Here is a 19,845-nt window from a genome sequence, read left to right as displayed (position 1 = left end):
TGTCTATAGAACCGGTTGCAATAATTTATTCATTGTGGTTCGCACAATAGGATTAGACTTGAATCTGTTATATTTTTCAACCAAAAGCTAAAAAAATATATAATACGCCTCTGGCTCCATTACATTACACATCAATTGTAACACTCAGTAAATAATTGGACTTACTATCTACAAATATGAAAATACAATGAAACAGATGATTACTTTTCAGTGTTGGTTGTGCCTAGCGCGGCTGAGGGTCCGGAGCAACTCAAAATTGATCGTGAGTTAATAATATTATCTATTTTTATAAACTGACAATCTAGACAACTTTGTTATGGTATAAAAAGTTCCGGTTAATTAATCAAATACCACAACGACAGTTAATAAATCATGTTAAAATACGGGACACCTCGAAAAAACTAGTTAGGAATAAGGAAGTTTTGTGCAACATTGTGAAAGGGTTAAAAATAAATAGTTTGGTCAAATTTGAAAGGGTACGTATTCCATTCCACTATCTTATCTTTAAGAACTTGTTTGACTGAAGGTAACTTCGACAAATTTAGTTAATGTATTGATCGGCATAATAATATATCGAAATTATCCGATTGTTGCTAGTTCGGAAGATGTTTATGGGATTTTTGCTACAACCTGTATTCTAGTTCAGTGCTAGTAAAGCACGCAGATCAACTAACATTCTTTATAATTAAAAACAGTGATAAGATATATTAAAAGGCCTTTGCCAAGAAAACTATTATGGGCTTAATCAATGGGGTTCATTCATTCGTCATAGAAATACAGTGGTGGACAAAAGTATTGGCACAGCAAGCATTTTTTGAAATAGCGCCTCATATCTAATAAATAATAAGTTTTTTTTTTAATTAGGAATAATATACCTCATACCTTAACTTTTTTCCTGTTACAAAATTAAATTAAAAGCGCTAATATAGAAATTATTATATTACAATATTAAGAAATAAGTTTAATTTTAAGAGGACAAAAGCATTGGCACACTGCTACGAAAAAATAGCATTAGACTATATCTAGTATTTTGTTGGCAGACCTTTTATTTTTATAACTTCTTTTAGTCGGTTTTGCATTGAGTAGACTAATTTACGTGTATATTCTACACTTGTAGCATTCCATTCTTGAAGAAGGATATCCTTAAGCCGGATTTTACTCGTAAAATGGTGCTTTCTGATGCGAATTTCTAAGTCGTTTCATAAATTTTCAATTGGATTCATGTCAGGTGATTGGGGAGGTGTTGCTAATTGATGGGGAACCCTGTTAACTATCCATTGTTTGACCATATAAGCTGTGTGTTTCGGATCGTTGTCCTGTTGAAAATAGTAGTCATCAATGAGATTTAGCTTTTCAGCGCTCTGTTGTAGATTGTTTTACAAAATGTTTAAGTACCCCATTTAATTCATTATTCCGTCGATAAAGACCAAATTTCCAACACTTCCTGCAGCTATACAACCCCAAACCAACACACTGCCCCCCCATGCTTAACGGTTTGCTCGAGATTTTTAACGTCGAGTTCAGTGTTTTGTTTTCTCCACACTAATGATTTTCCATCTGAATGAAAAATATTATATTTGCTTTCATCTGAGAAAATTACTTTTTCCTAGAACCATTTGGTTGATTTGCACATCGATTTGCAAAGTTTAATCGCTTCTTTTGGTTGATTTTGTGGAGGTGTAGTTTTCTTCTCGCAACTCAAGCTCTGTACCCGACCCTGTGCAACACCCTTCGGACAGTTTTTGGCGAAAACTTCTTTATTGTCCTGGTCTCTCAACATAGATGTAATTTCCGAAACTGGTGTATGAGGATTTACTTTAATCTGATGAACAATTTTCCGCTTTTCTCTAGCGGATAGTTTCGGTGGGCGACCACAACGGGGCATATTTTTAAAATCGCTGTAGTTTTTAAAACTTTTTATAACACTACGGACTGTGAAGCGACTTTTCTTCACCACATTTGCTATTTCGGAATATGATTTTCCATCTCTTTGCAAATTTACAATTATTTTTCGTTCGCACTCTGAAGTTTCTTGCCCTTTACGCCCCATTTTTACTACTACTAACAGAAGAATTTAGGGATATGCACACCGATGTTCAAAAGCAATTGTCGATAAATATAAACATTTTTTTTGCTTCATTCAATTGTTGTTTATTTCATTTCTCCTAAAAAGTACATGGGAAATATATCAAGAGTGGCAATACTTTTGTCCTCTTAAAATTAGACTTGATCTTTAATATTTTAATTTAATACATTCTCTAAGAGCGCTTTTAATTTATTTGTGTATCAGGAAGAAAGTTAAGGCTCTAAGGTATAATGGGGCATTATACTTATAAAACAAACAGTTTTTTATTTATAAGTAATGGGGATCTATTTCAAAAAATTCATGCTGTGCCAATACTTCTGTCCACCACTGTATATTAGTGGTCGTTTAACACTCACTATTGAACATCGAAAATAGCAGTAAGTTGTGTGTGACTGTATAGGTCGAGATGGTTTTTATTGCAAACATTTGATAGAAAACCTTATTCTCATTAAAATATATCGTATAAACATATGTTGGAAAACCCTTCGTTTCTAAGATAAAGGGTATCAAAGTTTTTTTTCTATGCACCTCGTATAATTTTTTAGGTAATAACTCGAATATTTGCAGAAATTTGTTTCCAATCAGCTATACGTTGTGCTAATAGAAATACTTTCAAAATCCACAGGGTGTTATTTTTTCAAGCAACAGGGTCCTATAGCTTTTGAAAGAATCAACATAATTTTTTACAATGGATTGATTTCGATCGAGTGTATGTTTTCTATATTGAAATTATTTAAAAATCTGCTGGGTGATATATTTTCTTTGGCCGGACTCGTACAGTTTTTGAGACAATTCCTCAAATGTTTATTGTACGTTCTGTTCGATCAGTTATACGTTTTGCTTTGTCGAAATTATTTACAAACATACAGGGTGATATTTTTTCAGGGAACTAGTTCCTAGAGTTTTTCAAATAATTACTCAAATTTTTGTTGTCAGCTCTTTTCGATCGCCTACATGTTATGCTTTTTCGAAATCATTTTAAAATTTATTGGATGATATTTCTTACGAGGGTAGCCCCAGAAGTACCCGACCCGACATATAGATGGCAATGTTTTTTTGCAAATTCGCCTATATTACAAAAACCTAATCTTAAAAAGCTTATTACAAAAGTGTGAGGATACTACGTTGATTTGTGTTTGTTTTCGAGAGATTCAAAAATTCAAAGATTCTGAAAGATTTTGGAGATTTTGTGAGCACGGAGAAATTTGGTCATCGATACGTGACTCAAGCTTTCATTTTAAAGATCGCAATGAGTGCAACATCTAGTTTTGTTTTATTAACAATTGTTAACAATTATAAAATATCGAGTGGCAGAGTTTAAACGTGGTCGTACGAACTTCCAGGACCAAGTTCACAGTGGTCGACTTAATGACACTCCAGATATTGTAGTGAAAATCAACAAAATTTTAATGAAAGATTTTCGGCTAAAAATTAATAAGTTAGCAAACATGATAGGTATTTGAAAAAGTACTGGATACCTAGAGCAATTGAATACGAGAAAGCTGAAGTTGTTTCAATGGAGTGCTTGGCAAAGTTTCGCAGCAATAAAGGCGAGTTTTTGTGTCAATTCATAACCGTGAATGAAACACGAGTCCATCATTTCACACCTGAAATGAAACAGCTGTCAAAACAGTGGACTCAAAGGGGAGAATCGGCTATAAAGAAAGCTAAAATTGTTCCACCTGCAGGAAAAATGATGGAGTCAGTTTTTTTAGATGTATATGGGATAATTTTTATCGATTATCTCCCTAAAGGAAAAACAATAAACGGATAATGTTACACAAGTTTATAGCAGCATTTGAGATAAGAAATTAGGAAAATGCGGCATTCGGAAAAATAGAAAATCTTGTTTCGTCAAGATAACGCATCAGTGTCAACACTTCTGTCATCGCGATGGCCAAATTCAATTAACTTGGTTTCCAATTTTTTCCTCGCCCACCCTATTCGCCAGATTTGGCCACCTGAGATTATTTTTTATTTCTAAACTTGGCAAAATGGCTCAGTAGAAAGAGATTTACCAGTAATGAAGAGATAGAGTTCGAAGTTGATGCCTATTTTGAAACATTCGAAGCTTTTACTATAAGCAGGATTAAGAGGCCATAAAACATCGCTGGAAAATGTTCAAAAATAGTGTATTATTTTCCATCTTTTTTTATGTAAGTGTTAGGTCGGTACTTCTGGGACTATTCTCGTATTGGGACAGGCCTTCTTTTACAACTCAGAACTTCCTTGTGGTACGCTACTTAATACTTATTTTGAAGAAGTTGGACTCCTTGTCGCGCATGCAATAGTTTTCAAGCTATTCAAGAATAAAAGACTGAAAACCTTCAATTTTTCCCTTAATTCGGCAGCAGCTGAAAAATGACATTAAAAAGGCATAAACTTGAGTCAGATGAATAGAAAGAAATGCTTTGTGATTTTCTCAAGTAGCTCGGAAACTGCTCTAGAGTCGAAAACCTAACTGTTAAAAAATGAGTCTGGATATTAAAAGAAAATTTGAAAAATGCCACCTGGTATATTTTAAAGTCAGTTTGACCATGTCGAAACGACTATTGGTGAAATTAAATTATCAGTGAATTATTTCAAAAACTGTGAAGGAAATGGTGAAAAAATCAAAGTGTTTGACAACACGTATCTAAGAGATTGGGGATTTTTCATTAACATTTATATGACGTTGTTAACTTTAAGGAAAGTGCTCCATCAAGTGCGAGTATAAACTGACTGACCAGGTACATACGCGTACCTATTTTGCCAATACGAAACACGTTCCAAAATCTGCTTCATAGTGCAAAATAATAGAGACATCAAGATTAAATTATGTTAAACCACTTTGGTTTATTGTCTAAGTGTTAATCCTACCAGACTTTTCGAAAATTTAAAGTTCTATTTTTAACCTTGTTTGAATTAGGGAAGCGGAAAGTTTAAATTCGGTCTTCTGCTTTTTTATGGAAACTCAATTGTCAGCCCCATTTTGACTGAACATTCCATAAAGTTAATCACAACAGTAATGCATAGCTTAAAGAAATCACAAGCTTTGGAAAAATTGAAAAATCATCGAAATGTGAATGTTTCTAGCATTAGTTTATTACAAATAAATTGATAAGAATCCTGTCAAGGTCTATTCTCTGAATGAAACTCATCATACCTTTACACAGGTGTTTACGACGATTTTCTGAGAATCATGGTCAGTGACACTGTGGAATTAATTAAAAGAGTATCATATGAATAAACGAAGATTATATAGCTATCTGTTTATATCTTCTTTTTCAAATACACTTCTGCGCTTAAAATTAAGAACACTTCGTAACTTGCATTTAATTTAATAACTTATAGTTTATTTATTTTTCTTTTCACTTTTAACATAATTTACTAACTTAATGCCGTGATTTTGTCCTAATTTCTCCAATGAAAAGAAATTTTCGTTTTTGGTCCAAAATTTCTTAAAAGTAATGAAATTGAAATACATGGATTTATCCTGAACATGAAAGTTTTTTCGGATTTTAATACCGAGCGTTTCCTACTCCAGCAGTAATAACAGTTTGTAAGCGACGAGGCACGCTTCGATTTAGGCTTTAGACAAAATTCTGCGAAAAATTGTCCCAACATTTCACGAAACTCTTTGTAACTTTTAAGAGGTGGCACATATTTCCATAAGCGGCTCTTCATGTCATTCCAAACATGTTCTATCACATTCAAATCTGGACTTCGCACAGGCCAGGCCAATCGTGTGATTTGAATCTCGAGAGGCAAAACGGTTACCATGCGAGCAATATGAGGCCGTGCATCATCATGCATAAAGATTGCGTTCTCTCCAAGAATATCCATTAACGGTACAATATGGTTATTTAGATTTTCTGTCAGGTATCGCTATGCACTCAGAGCCCCATTTTCAATAAGGACTAACTCCGTACGCGTTCAAAAAAAAATTCTCTCCATGCTATAACTGAGCCTTCACCAAATGGAAACTATTCAGCGAAACACTCTTGGGCATATCTCTCATCTGGACGTCGCTATACTCTTACATGTCTATCTGAACCCGTAAGACAAAATTCACGAGATTCACTAGAAAACTCTAATCCTATGCTGTCCAAACCAGGTGTTCCCGTGTAATATTCAACCCCACAATCAGGTCTTCACGAGAAAACGAAAGCCCTGTGGCTCTAGTCCGAGAGGATAATCTGGCAACATGAAGTTTCTTCTAACGGTCCACTCCCTTTGATTTCCGCTTCTCACTTCTTGCAGATGAGTTCGAAGGGAAGCTGTCATAACCATTCACCTCTTCAAAGTTCATAGGAACGAGAAAGCGGTCATCTTTAGTTGTTATAGCTTTTCCTCGTTTTGATCCAAGTCTTTGAGAGAGCGGCTCCGTCTCTTCATACCACTAAAGCACCTGTTGCACATTAGACTTACTCTACAGTTCCTACCAGTTTCGTGCTATCCACCATCTTCTATAGCCGTAAATACAGAATCCAGGGGCGTTTGAACGAAAGGATAAAATGACTACGATAATGACGTAATCAGTCGTAGATTTTGCAATATACAAATAAAGACACATAACAAAAAATACTGATAACGCCGTTCAGTAATTTTGATATGAGGCAGGTTTTTTTTATTGAATGCTCATAGAAACATGCGAGTATTGTTTAAGATCAGTTTGGATTTCGAAAAGAAGCCATTCTAGGCTGACAAAGTGTCCCATTGGATTTTTTTGTATGATCTTTGAGGAATTTTTTGAGTGTTCTTAATTTTATGCTCGGGAGTGTAATTCTTCCCGGAGTTGATGTTTTTAATTAAGCTTTGAATCTGTAATAAGATACTTTCTGCATGATTCAAGCGAAAAATGATCATCACCTTCCCAGTTCTCTTTTCATCTTAAATAGTTCATATAACAATATAATTGGTTTTAATTTTAATTTAATTTCATTTGTTTGAATACGTCTCTCAATTTTTCTCTATAGCTCTTAAAGTATAGTTAAATTGAAGTGAGTATTACTCTTTAGCCGACATGACGTCTCAGTAGACGTGAAGAATAGAGGATGTGATTGGAGATCTGGCTCTCTATGTTTTTTCGTTCATTTTGTGCCCAATCTCAGCAAACATCAATTTGGAGGTTTCTAGCTCCAACTGACATAACTTATCGAGTAGATCATTGTGAGTTACTTATCTAATAAATTCCAGGAACTATAAAGAGCAGACCATTTTCAAACATTATTAACATCCCGTACCTCCGTAGTGAACCATTCTCGGTTTCATATTAACAGGAATTTCCGTATTTTTTTATGAAGAATTTTTAGAAATAATACTTTTTCTGGGTTTAAAAATTAGCATTACGAATTCCTCAAAAATTCCAAAGCTGAAGTAAGAATTGTCGAATTAAAATGGGATAATTAAATTTTTCAGCATTAAAATTCAGTAATTTACCATGAGTAATGAATCATGGTTGGACACCAAAGCATTAGACAAATTTTGTGGGTCTAAATTTTGGGTAAGTACTTTGCTATTTTATCACTTTGAGGAATTCTACTTTCAAGAACACCGATTTTCAGAATTCCACATTAACATGGAACACCGACGACCCGGAATTCACGCCATGCTTTGAAAAAACCGTTCTCGTGTGGATACCCTGTCAATTTTTATGGCTGTTTTCACCGCTGCAAATATATTTCCAAGTTTCTAGCCCTAATAAATACATTCCATGGAACTGGAAAAACTTCCTGAAGCTGTTGATAAATGCTCTCATTTGTGCGGTGGCCCTTAGTGATTTTATTACCAGTGCTGGAGGAGATGTTAATACTAAAGTGGATATTTTCATACCACTACTAAAATTTATTACTTTTGTAAGTATTGTAGTTACAAGTAACTTGAATTCATTTTAATAATTTTACTTAATTTAATTAAGCTCACGAATATTATAAAATATTTTTATCGCAAATTTGAGCACTTTTAGAAGTCAAGAATTTGTTAAAATGTTTGTCTAGATATGCCGAAATTGAAATTTCTAATATTGTTCTTTTGGCAGCTATACTTGCACTTTAACTATTGTTTACGCAATAAAACATTATTTACTAAAAAGGGTAGGAAGCAATACTTTGTGCAGCACACTTCAGTTAATAATCGATTACCATAAAGAGATCTAATTACACGTGTGCAGTAAAGTTCTTTTACTGCACGCTAATAGCAAATAAACTATTACCTGAAAAGCGTTTATTTATATTGTGAAAAATTTGTAGGGTTTGGCTATTATATTGGCGTATAAAAACAAAAACTATGGAGTTCAATCCTCCGGGGTGCTGTTCCAATTTTGGTTGCTATGTGCATTATGTGGTATACCGCAACTTCGTTCTGAGATCAGGATGGCACAGAATAACGCTATCAAAGACTACTACGAATACCTGAGCTACTTAATGTATTACCCTCTTGTTCTAGCGATGCTACTGCTCAATTGTTTCGCAGAAGGTATTCCAAAGGTCTATCCATATGGAAAAACACAGGTAAATATGGAAATAAACAGAAACGGAAGCACAGCTAAGTGATAAGTTATTTAGAATCCAAGCCCAGAACCGCGATCCAGCTTCCTCAGCAGAGCCACATTTTGCTTCTTGGAACCATTTATGTACAAAGGCTTTAAAAGACCTTTGGAAATGAAGGACATGTATGACTTGGAATACCAGCACACTTCTGGGGCCTTAGTTCCAATATTTGAGCAGAAATTTTCAAAAAGGATGCAGAAACATAAAGAGTAATCATAATTTGAATTTTATTTTACGTACAACATAGTGTATTCAAAATATCGATATTTTACATGGAGATTGCGCAAAATGGGCAGAAATGGCGAAAACAAATTATGCAAATGAATTTCCGACTTTTCGGTTTTTGGAAAAAACGAACTGGACATTAATAAAAAAAAACTTAATTATTTATGAAAATATTCAGTTTCACTGCAGTTTACGAAATTTCCAAGTTAGACATCCTTATTTGTTCATTTTTAATTTAAAATTTGTTATCAATTATTAATTATTACATTCAACCATTAATACAGTTAATTATTAATCGATCATTAACTCAATAAATAATTAATTAATTAATTTAAAACTAAGCATTTAATATTTTAGAATATACCAAGCCAAGATCGATGCAAGATCTCCGAATGCAACCATTAAAAAACGAAAGGACACTTCAATACTGCCCGCCCTTTGGGGCTGCTTATGGAGACCTTTCGTGTTCGGCCTTTGTATGCGTCTAATGACAGATGTTATTCAATTTGCAAATCCAAAACTATTAGGGTAAGTCAACTATGCGATTTGCCATTCAGAACCTCCATAACCCCTCAATTCACAACTTCAGGTTTATCATATCATACATTGGCTCAGATGAACCTCTATGGAAAGGTATACTTTACGCTTTCATCATGTTCCTGGTGGCAACATTTATAACTTTCGTGAACAGCGTCCAAATGGATAGATTCTTCGTAGTAGGCCTTCATTCTCGAACCATCCTTACTGCAGCAATTTATCGCAAATCCCTTAGGATATCTAATTCAGCCCGTAAAAACAAAACTGTAGGCGAAATCGTCAATCTAATGTCTAATGATGCCCAGAAGTTTCAAGAGCTAATCATGTTCATTAATACACTATGGTCAGCTCCAGTCAGCATCATATTGGCGCTTGTCTTTCTCTACCAAGAGTTAGGAATGGCAGTATTCGCAGGTTTATTGGTGATGCTCGCTCTAATCCCGATTAATTCCCTGATAGTAAAGAAATCAAGAAACTTCCATGTGAATCAAATGAAGAACAAAGACGAAAGGGTGAAAGTTATGAACGAAGTTCTAGGCGGGATTAAAGTTTTAAAGTTATATGCCTGGGAGAAAAGCTTTGAGAAGAAGGTGATGAACATAAGGGACAAGGAGGTAAAAACCTTGAAAGCTGCTGCCTACCTAAACGCCGGCAGTCAATTCCTATGGAATTGTACACCTTTCATAGTTTCATGTGGGACATTTGCCACATACGTGTTAATTGACGAAAAGAATATTCTGGACCCAGCCAAAGCCTTTGTATCTCTGGCCTTGCTGAATCTACTCAGAATGCCAATGTCAATGCTGCCACACGTTATCATGCAAGTGGTGCACGCTTGGGTATCAATTAAAAGAATAAATTCGTTCTTGAATGCAGATGAGTTGGAACCTTATGTGACGCACAATGAAAATAAAGGTAAGTTCAAAACGCGAATTCTTCACAAACGAAGGTTTGTCATGTTCTAAAATGCTACAAAAATTACGTAAATGTGTGCGGAAAGTAACTATTTTTCGAACGCATTTCAGTGCAGGACGTTACTCTTTCCCGCTTTCGTAAAAACCAAATTTTCGAAAATCATCAAATTTTTTTTTAATTTTGAAACCCAATATTTTTGAATTCTAAATTGGAGTGCAAGTCAGAAACAGACATCCTGTACATAATATGAGCAATGCTCTTCATTTTGTTTTTACTAAAGTAATCATTTTGTCAGCTGAACCTATTACGATCAAGAACGGAACTTTCACCTGGGGCGAGGAACCGATCCTCAAAAATATCAACTTAACTGTAGCCAGCAACAGCCTAACAGCCGTGGTGGGTACTGTGGGTACTGGCAAAAGCAGTCTCATCAGCGCCATTTCCGGAGAAATGGATATCGTTGATGGAAAAGTGAACACCTGGGGTTCTGTAGCTTACGTACCGCAACAAGCATGGATACAGAACGCTACTGTCCAGGATAACATTACCTTCGGAGCTCCGCTTAATAAGCTCAAGTAAGTGGATAGTTACGTTATTATCTGTGCGTCTATGAGTATTCTTATTTCATTCCATACAGAAGATCATAATGTTAGATAAGTGATAGAGTAGCGAATGTAAAAAATCGAAACAAGATTTCTTGACAAATCACTCTGAAATCATTAAAATTCCGAAATAAAAAAAAAACAAATTGAACTAACTCAAAATTTAGTGAGTTTTGCAATATGCATATATATTGATACAATTTACTCCCTACCTCATAACCTATCTCTACCTTAAAGGAATATGTCAAATTATCAGTAACCCTGTATATAAAATCTTAGAAAAATGCTTCCGATACATAAATTCCATATAATTTCGCGTGATCACCACCGAATTGAAAAGTGACCGTTCTGAAAACCCGATTCACCATCGTGTGACTTTTCGAAAAAATAGTTTTCGACGTTTTTCTATGTAAAAATGTTTTCAGATTTGTAGTTTCTGCCAATCTGCATTGTTTTTAAAACCCATTTAAAATCATGGTTTTAATTACCACACTCAAATTTCCCATTTACCATTTTGAAAATCTCTGACCGCTGAACTAAATGCTTTTCACAGATACCAGCAGATCGTCGATGCTTGTGCGCTAAGGCCTGACTTCGAAATGCTGGCTAATGGTGATCAGACTGAAATTGGTGAAAAGGGGATTAACTTATCTGGAGGTCAAAAGCAGAGGATCAGCTTGGCTAGAGCTGTCTATGCAGATGCAGAACTGTATTTGCTGGACGACCCATTGAGCGCTGTTGATTCTCACGTGGGCAAACATATTTTCGATAATCTTATCGGTAAACTATTTACTGAAAAAAAAAGAAATCTTGTGATCAGAAGAAACTTTTTAGGTCCAAACGGATTGTTGAAAAACAAAACAAGACTACTGGTCACACATTCGATAACATATCTCCCGCAAACTGATAAAATTATTTGCTTGAAAGAAGGATCAATATCAGAGACTGGAAGCTACAAGGAACTCCTGTCGAACAAAGGCGCTTTTGCCGAGTTTATCATGCAACACATAACTGAAGAAGTTGAGGATGAAGATGAGTTGGACGAGTTGCAGCAACAGTTAGAAGACACGCCCATTGCGCCTGAGATTAAGAGAACAATTTCCAGGCAAAGATCTCGAATATCCGAATCTGCCTCTATTGGTTCACAGCATGGAATCAATGGGCTTGGCAGGACCGAATCCAGGGAGAGCTTGCGGAGTGTTAAAAGTTCTAAGAGGAGGCCCAGTATGGCAATGAGGAAAATCAGTACGGCTAGAAAAAGCAGTATCAAGCCTGATACAGGTAAGAAGATAATAATAAAACTGTTATCAAAAAAGTTCACACAAAAGAGCCACATAAAGCTATGTACGTGAGCCCGGCGCCCCATAAAATAGTAAAAGTCTTTCGTTCTCTCCCTTATATCGTGCAACTTCTAATAATGCAAGTCCCGAAACGATTTTGAATATATAGGGTGTCTCAAAAGTAATGAGACAAGGAACAACGGCAGATTTCTGCCATCAAAACATTACGATGCAGCGCAATTGTTGTATCCCGAAAGTTAATATTAACAAAGATACAGGGTGTTGTATTTTAAATTTTATTTTTTATTTTATTTCGCATCTTCACAGTGTTTTGACCTGAACTGTTACTGAAATTTGATATTCGAGGGTTGTCGGACCTAGCAAAGAAATTAGTGCTGTCAGTTTTATTGTGATTAATAGGGGGCGTCACTTGAAAGCGTCTTGGCTAGTTAGAAGGGCTAAAAAAATTTCTACACAATTCCAGTAGTTTTATTAATACAAAATATTATTCTGTTTAACACTCTAGTTTAAAAAAAAAAAGATATACCGGTTAGTATCCTCAAAACTTGACCGTTTTCGAAAAATTTTCTAGTTTAATATCTCATGAATGTTTGTATGTATATATTCTCGAATAAAGCCGAGAGCTGGCGAAGTCAAACGAAGTAAGCGTTTGTTTTGTTTGCGCGCCATTTTTAAACTGAATACCGATTTGCCAGTGGTAGAGTAGTAGGTTATCGAAGTCGCTATAATTTTTTTTTAATTGGTTGAAATCCAAGGTTTCTTGTGTTATAAGAATTGTACATTATATAAATACCTGGAAAACGGTCAAGTTCTGAGGCTACTAACAGATGTACTTTTTTTATTTAAAATATTAAACAGAATAATATTTTTTATTAACAGGACTACTGCAGATGCGTTGAAATAAATCAGTCTTTTTAATTAGCCAAGATGGGTTAAAGTGGCGCCCTCTTTTAGCTGCAATAAAACCAACAGCACTAGCTTGTTTGCCACGTTCAAGAATTCCCAGATACCAAATTTCAATATCAAAAATCAAAAGACTGAAAATAAGAAATAAAATAAAAAATGAAATTTTAACTTTAACGACAAGTACCTTTGTTAATATTAACTTTCGGAATACAACTATTTCGATGAATCTTAATAAGTTGATGCCAATAATCTGCTGTTACTCTTTGTCTCATTATTTTTGGGACACCTTATATTAATAGCAAGGTTTGTTCACATAATGTTTTTTTGAATATTTTCTATTTTTCTTTTTATTTTTATGTTTTTACTTTTCTGTTTCCTTTTACTAATATGTGGTTGTAAATTATTAAATAATTTTGTGTTAATGGCTTTAGAAGGAAAAGAGACCTTGGAACGTAAGAGACCATCCCCTAAGGGCAAACTTATCACTGAAGAAAGAACCGAAAGAGGCAATGTCAAGAAGGATGTATACATCTATTATCTCAAAGCCATTGGCTTCATTTTCATATTTGGAACTGTAATATTTAGTATCAGTTTTCAGTGTAAGTACAGTGCGACAAGTGAAATAATATTTAAATACCTTATAAAAACTTTTTCATTTAGTATTTGGTATATTTACAAATGTGTGGCTCGGATGGTGGTCTGAAGATCCCAACATGATAGTTGATGGAAAAGTGGATACTGCCCTTCGAGATAAATATTTAGGAGTCTATGGTGCTCTAGGACTCGCTCAAGCAATCTCAGTATTATCATCTTCGCTCATATTCGCCAAAGGTGAGGTAAAGCTGTAGTTAAAATTTGTTGTTACAAATAAGGATTTGCAATTGCAGGAACCATGAGGGCAGCTACAATATTACACAATTTCATGTTAAAAAATGTGTTGCGAATGCCGATGTCCTTTTTCGATACTACACCTTCAGGCCGTATTTTAAGCAGATTTTCCGGTGATATTATCAGTATTGACATGAGGCTACCTATGGCTTTCAACATATTTTTCCAAAACACTTTTAGGGTAAGTGCAGTTTAATATTGAATAATTTTGTCGAAGGTTCGTATAATTTCTTTATCATAGAGCAAAACTTGAAAAGAATCTTGAAAACCGTTAGAGATACACAAACGTCTAAAATAGTAAAAATTTTGAGAATTTTATTCCTTCTTGTTCCTCGAACCAGGAGCAATAATGGTTGCTGTATTTTTACGAATACGAGATGAAATTGAATACCTGCGTTCACATGTATGCGATTTTTTTATGATTTTTCCATCGAATAGTCAAAATTAAAAAAAATCATATATGAAATTCATTAGGTAATGCAATTTTATGTAACCCGTATCTTATTGCGTAACTTCATTTTACTCATCCTGCAAAATTCCACTCATTACATAAAATTATATATTTCCTAACAAATTACATGAGTAGCTATTATTTTTGGGCAACCACATCATAACCTACCATTCTTTAATTTTGGCGAACCTAGATAATCTAAACTAACAAAAAAAAAACTGGTTACAAAATTAGGTTTTTCGTAAATCCTTAACTCAATATCATTTTTTCTAGGTACTAGGAACCATTGGAGTGATTTGCTTCACCACGCCACTTTTTACAGCTGTAATTGTCCCTCTTCTGATCATTTATATATTCATCCAACGTTATTACGTGGCCTCCACAAGACAATTAAGGAGAATGGAGTCAGTTTCCCGATCTCCTATTTACTCCCACTTTGGGGAAACTTTGACTGGTACCCATGTTATTCGAGCATACAATCAAGTCCAAAGGTAACAACGTGCGTATTCTGCCAAGACAGGAAACTAAATAAGAGCTTATTTAAGATTCACAGTGGTGTCTGAGGACAAAGTGGACATAAATCAGAAAATTACATACCCGACGAATTGGTGCAGCAGATGGCTGTCGATACGACTAGAAACTATTGGAAATTTAATTATCCTATTCGCAGCCCTATTTGCTGTGTTGGCGAAAGACTTGAATCCGGCACTAGTGGGATTGTCTGTCACCTATTCTATGAACGTACGTACTCACGCTTGTAGCCAAATTGTCTTTAACAGAGAATTTCCCTAACAGATCACTAACACCCTGAATTTCTTGGTAAGAATGATCTCAGATGTTGAAACAACCATTGTCTCAGTGGAGCGTATTAAAGAATACGGGGAAAAAGAAAGGGAGGCTCCATGGGAAATTCCTAGCAAAACACCGGCTATAACGTGGCCCGAGACTGGCATCGTGGAGTTCAAAGAGTACAGTGTGAGATATAGGTAAATTCAAAAAGTTCATTTGCTATAAACTACGGAGGTGTGATGAATTAAATATTTTTAGACCTGGACTAGATCCAGTTCTCAAAGGAATCAGCTTCAATATTAAAGGAGGTGAGAAAGTTGGTATAGTAGGAAGAACTGGGGCTGGAAAATCCAGTCTCACTTTAGGACTCTTTCGGTAGGTTCTAATTGATTACATGAGACAAAGAGTTAATACTTTCAACCTTTTCCAGAATAATTGAAGCTGCCAAAGGAGAAATAGTAATAGATGGAAAAAACATCTCAGAACTAGGGTTGCATGATGTCAGGTCACGTTTGACTATTATTCCACAAGATGCAGTTTTGTTTTCGGGGTCTCTTAGAATGAATTTGGATCCTTTTGAAAAATATTCAGATGAGGAGGTCTGGACAGCCTTGGAAATGGCCCACTTAAAGAACTTTGCTAATGGTAGCCATTTTATTTTATATTTGAAAACTGTTGAAGATGATTATGACAATTTTTTTTAGCATTGGCTAGCGGTTTATATTACAACGTATCGGAAGGAGGAGAAAATCTTTCAGTAGGTCAAAGGCAATTGGTTTGTTTGGCACGAGCTCTGTTAAGAAAGACGAAAATCCTCATTTTGGATGAAGCAACAGCTGCTGTTGATTTGGAAACTGATGAGCTCATCCAAAAGACCATCCACACTGCCTTTGCAGAGTGCACAGTACTTACAATAGCCCACAGATTAAATACTATCATTGATTCTGATAGGGTTTTGGTGTTAAATATGGGTGAAATAGCCGAATTTGATAGCCCGGAAATATTGTTAAAAAATAAAAAATCAATATTCTTTGGAATGTGTAAAGATGCAGGATTGGCACATTAAGTTTTAATTAGGAGTGAAAGAAATATTGTTGTTTAAATGTTTACGTAATTGTGATAAAGAGCTTCTACTGAATAGGGTTTTCATGAGGGAATGCACATATCCTTTAACTTTGAAAATGTACGCAGTAAAATCAAAATTTGCAACTTTTGTATTTAACAAATGTATCTAAGTCTTCAAATACAAAGTTGAAAAAAGTAACTATTTCCGACTGAAACCCTTTAAAAAATATTTTATTTATGTACATATATGAATTTATAAGTTTTATTTACACCAATACATTGTAAGATGCCATTTACAATAAAAATAAGTATAATAATAAGAAGTCTGTATTTGTTCTAAGGTTCATGTAACAACAAGTGAATTACTATTATCAAAAACTCCCAGGAAAGTTAGTGTTGAATGGTTTTAAAGAATTTAATTACAGATTTTTTAACTTTTAAATATAAGTATAGTCAATTTATAAAACCAAATAAAGACAGAATGGTAACATGAGTTTTAGGAAATTGTGACAATTGTGGCCTCTCGATTAATTCTTATTGCCACTGCTAGATTATTTTGTTTTCAATCTATTTCAACCCAATTTTGACTTATCATCATTTTCTATAGGAAAAACCAGTGTAAAAACTTTTAAAGGACTCTTATTCCTGGTTACCAAATGCCCATAAATTACCAAAAATTTATATGCGAATACAGTAACAGAAAATCTGCATTGCTGTACTGAGACTTGCATTAACATTTTCAGGAAAAAATACCATTAAGTAATTATTAAATCCTATTGAAATGATTAAACTAAAACCTTACCTGGATGAGGTTTGACTAACTTAGAAGGGAACTGTGGAATGACACTGTCGATCAGTTTGTCCAGTTCGTTTGAATTATCCTGAGAGTTATATAAAAAGACATAAGTGATGGAATAAGCATTGCTCATATCTGTTATTAGTTATAACAATGGGAAATATTACTATGTACGGTAATGTTTTCAAAATTCATGTAAGTAAAACTTTTTTATGTTTATTCATGAAACTAGTTAAATATTTTTCGATCCAGAGATTAGTAACATTCATGTTACAGAATTCTTTATTGTATTTTGTACTGGGTAACAAAGGAAAAGAGGCATATTTTTGAGGTCTAAGCAAAGATTAGAAAGTCCGTTAAACAATGATAATTAAAAAAGAACTTACTGCAATGCGTAGATTATTTTCCACAATGCTCGAATCTACGTCTAGGAATATAGGGTTTGAAGATGACATTATTTAACTCGTCTTCTTACTAATATTGCTTTTTACGTGTTTTATATTATCAACCAACGTAAAAGTTTGTTACAACAAACATGAGAAATATAAATCTAAATATCAGAAATAAACAAGACAGAAATGAGGTTAAGTCTAACGTCAATTTATGTTTATCAACTTTCATGAGTTCTAATAAGATGATATGGAAAAGAGTGAAAACAATGTATTCGAACTTCTACTAATGGAAGCCTGTGGCTTCGCACTTTTGATGTGGAGAGTCATGTTAAAAGTTACAAAACCATTTTTCGAAATCATTTAAAATCACAAGTAAGGAAATAAACGATCATAACATTATGCAAGTTTTGTAAACTCTTCATATATTATCTCGTTGGCATATAGTCGAGTGTGTTCAGTATATAGCTCCCCCACCAGAGTGGGTACTCTGGAATATAGGAGCCTGGTGAAAATTCTCCTGTGTAGTACCGTGCGATAAAAAAAAAATTGTGAAATAGGTTTTGGAATTATCTGATGGAGAACCCGTATGACGTTAACATGTTCTTCTACAGTGAATCCCAAAAATATTCGGACGCGCTCTTTTTACAGATTTCACGAGTCCTAATTAAATATATTAGTTATTTTTTTATTTTTTTTACGTTAGAAATGTCTTTATCAACCATCTATTTAGCGGTCTGCATAAAAAAGAATGCGAAATCATAATAGTTTATATTGAAATTTCAAGAAAAAGTCTAGAGAACCATTAAACGGGTCACAAAAATATTCGGACGACACACACAACAAAATTATTCATAGCCAAAAAAGAATTCTTACGCATTTGCATGCATTTGTTGCTTGCTAAATACAGATATCGCAGAGTAAAATTAGAAATAATATCCATCATGGGTCGGGTACCAAACAAAAGTAATGTTAGTTTTGATAAAAGGCAATTAGTAATATTTCATTATGAAAAAGGTAATTCCTATAAAAAGATTGGGGAAATGCTCCAATTAAGTAAGAGCACAGTTGGAGACATTGTAAAACGTTATAAAAATGAAGATAGAATACTTCAAAAAAAACAAACAGGTCGACCAAAATTGTTAAATGATAGGGACAACCGCTTCATAATGAGAACCATTAAGAAAAACCCTAAAGTTAGTGTTCCAAAATTGAACACCCTATTGGAAAATCATTCCAATAAAATAGTTAGTACTGAAATCATTCGTCGGTCTATCAAAAGCCATGGATATCACGGAAGGGTATGCAGAAAAAAACCATGGCTTAGCAGTAAAAATGTAAAAGTACGAATCAATTTTGCTAAAGAATTCATTTCCAAACCAGACAATTATTGGAATGATGTAATTTTTTGTGATGAATCAAAATTTAATATTTTTGGCTCAGACGGATGTCAAATGGTATGGAGGAAAGCAAATGCAGAACTACAGAGACAACATCTTTGTCCTACAGTAAAACGTGGAGGAGGTTCAGTTTTGGTTTGGGGGTGTATATCATCACTAGGAGTTGGCGAATTAGTTTTCATTGATGGTATTATGGACAAAAATGCATATTTAAATATTCTAAGACAAAATTTACGGAAAAGTGCGGAAAACATGAGCATATTAAATTCGTTCAAGCTATACCAAGACAATGATCCAAAACATACCGCTCATATTGTTCGTAAATGACTGTTGTACAGTTGTCCTAAAGTCCTTAAAACCCCTCCTCAATCTCCAGACACACAACAAAGCGATTTTGCTTTTTCCTACACAAATGAAATGCAACTGATGTGGTCCATACTTATTTCACGTAAAATTTACTACGATTCAATACACGGGGATTTCCCGGATCGAGATTATGTCGGCAAAATATACCCTAAAACTAACCTAATAGATTGTACAGAATGGTCTTTTTTTATAGATTGGTTCGTTATAACCGATCGGACCTACAAATTTTTACCAGAAAGCATTCGCTAAAGCCAATCGTTTGTTATAAATGTGTTTGTTATATCCGAACAAGAACAACATATAGTTAAATAGACACTTTTTACGTTCCAAGCATTTTGTTCCTTAAAAGCGAGCGTTCGTTATAAGCGAGTTCAACTGTATTAACTTACTTTTTACAAAGCTTAAATACTAGACCTAGAATATGACACTCAATAGCGTACCCTTAACAAACGATGGTCGGTATTCCGACTATCTATCGTATTAAAGCATTGTAATGTACCCTTAGGCTACACCTATGAATTTTCACTACCTTAGTGGTATGTCCAGGACGGTCATATGTCGGGAACCCATTATCTTCCAATAAGGGTTACCCTTTATAA

General features: G+C 34.4%; 2 protein-coding genes across 3 annotated transcripts in view; one reads left to right on the top strand and one right to left on the bottom strand.

Moving 5' to 3' along the window:
- LOC136348341 (PIH1 domain-containing protein 1-like) overlaps positions 1-17,679 on the bottom strand; it is a 31,254-nt gene extending 13,575 nt beyond the window's left edge. The window contains exons 1-2 of the mRNA XM_066299077.1: positions 17,478-17,679; positions 17,098-17,176 (exon numbers count right to left, since the gene is read on the bottom strand). Of these exons, the coding sequence (XP_066155174.1) occupies positions 17,098-17,176; positions 17,478-17,546 (148 nt within the window). The 5' untranslated portion in view covers positions 17,547-17,679. The remainder of the gene's footprint in view (positions 1-17,097; positions 17,177-17,477) is intronic.
- On the top strand, positions 163-16,618 carry LOC136348338 (multidrug resistance-associated protein 1-like). Of its 2 annotated transcripts, none has more exons than XM_066299074.1 (19): positions 163-262; positions 7,487-7,571; positions 7,633-7,923; positions 8,317-8,577; positions 8,632-8,825; positions 9,199-9,369; positions 9,431-10,293; positions 10,589-10,868; positions 11,449-11,675; positions 11,730-12,176; positions 13,534-13,701; positions 13,763-13,933; positions 13,990-14,171; positions 14,715-14,932; positions 14,987-15,182; positions 15,237-15,427; positions 15,489-15,605; positions 15,661-15,875; positions 15,935-16,618. In XM_066299074.1, the coding sequence occupies exons 2-19, from the start codon at positions 7,509-7,511 to the stop codon at positions 16,294-16,296; spliced, it is 4,617 nt and encodes a 1,538-aa protein (XP_066155171.1). In that variant the 5' UTR covers positions 163-262; positions 7,487-7,508; the 3' UTR covers positions 16,297-16,618. The 2 variants fall into 2 exon arrangements, with proteins under 2 accessions (XP_066155171.1, XP_066155170.1); XM_066299073.1 differs by having other exon boundaries at positions 210-476.
- Positions 17,680-19,845: the final 2,166 nt, after the last annotated feature.

Source organism: Euwallacea fornicatus, chromosome 32 (genome assembly GCF_040115645.1).
Source record: "Euwallacea fornicatus isolate EFF26 chromosome 32, ASM4011564v1, whole genome shotgun sequence".
Taxonomy (NCBI): domain Eukaryota; kingdom Metazoa; phylum Arthropoda; class Insecta; order Coleoptera; family Curculionidae; genus Euwallacea; species Euwallacea fornicatus.
The sequence above is the reverse complement of the archived record's forward strand: the minus strand, read 5'-3'. Positions and strand labels throughout refer to the sequence as shown.

Bases quoted from the DNA above. Each gene is read 5' to 3' on its own strand.
- LOC136348338 (XM_066299074.1), top strand. From the start codon at position 7,509: ATGAGTAATGAATCATGGTTGGACACCAAAGCATTAGACAAATTTTGT. The intron at 10,869-11,448 runs GTAAGTGGATAG...TGCTTTTCACAG, and splicing joins GCTCCGCTTAATAAGCTCAA to ATACCAGCAGATCGTCGATG. The intron at 14,172-14,714 runs GTAAGTGCAGTT...CATTTTTTCTAG, and splicing joins TTTTCCAAAACACTTTTAGG to GTACTAGGAACCATTGGAGT.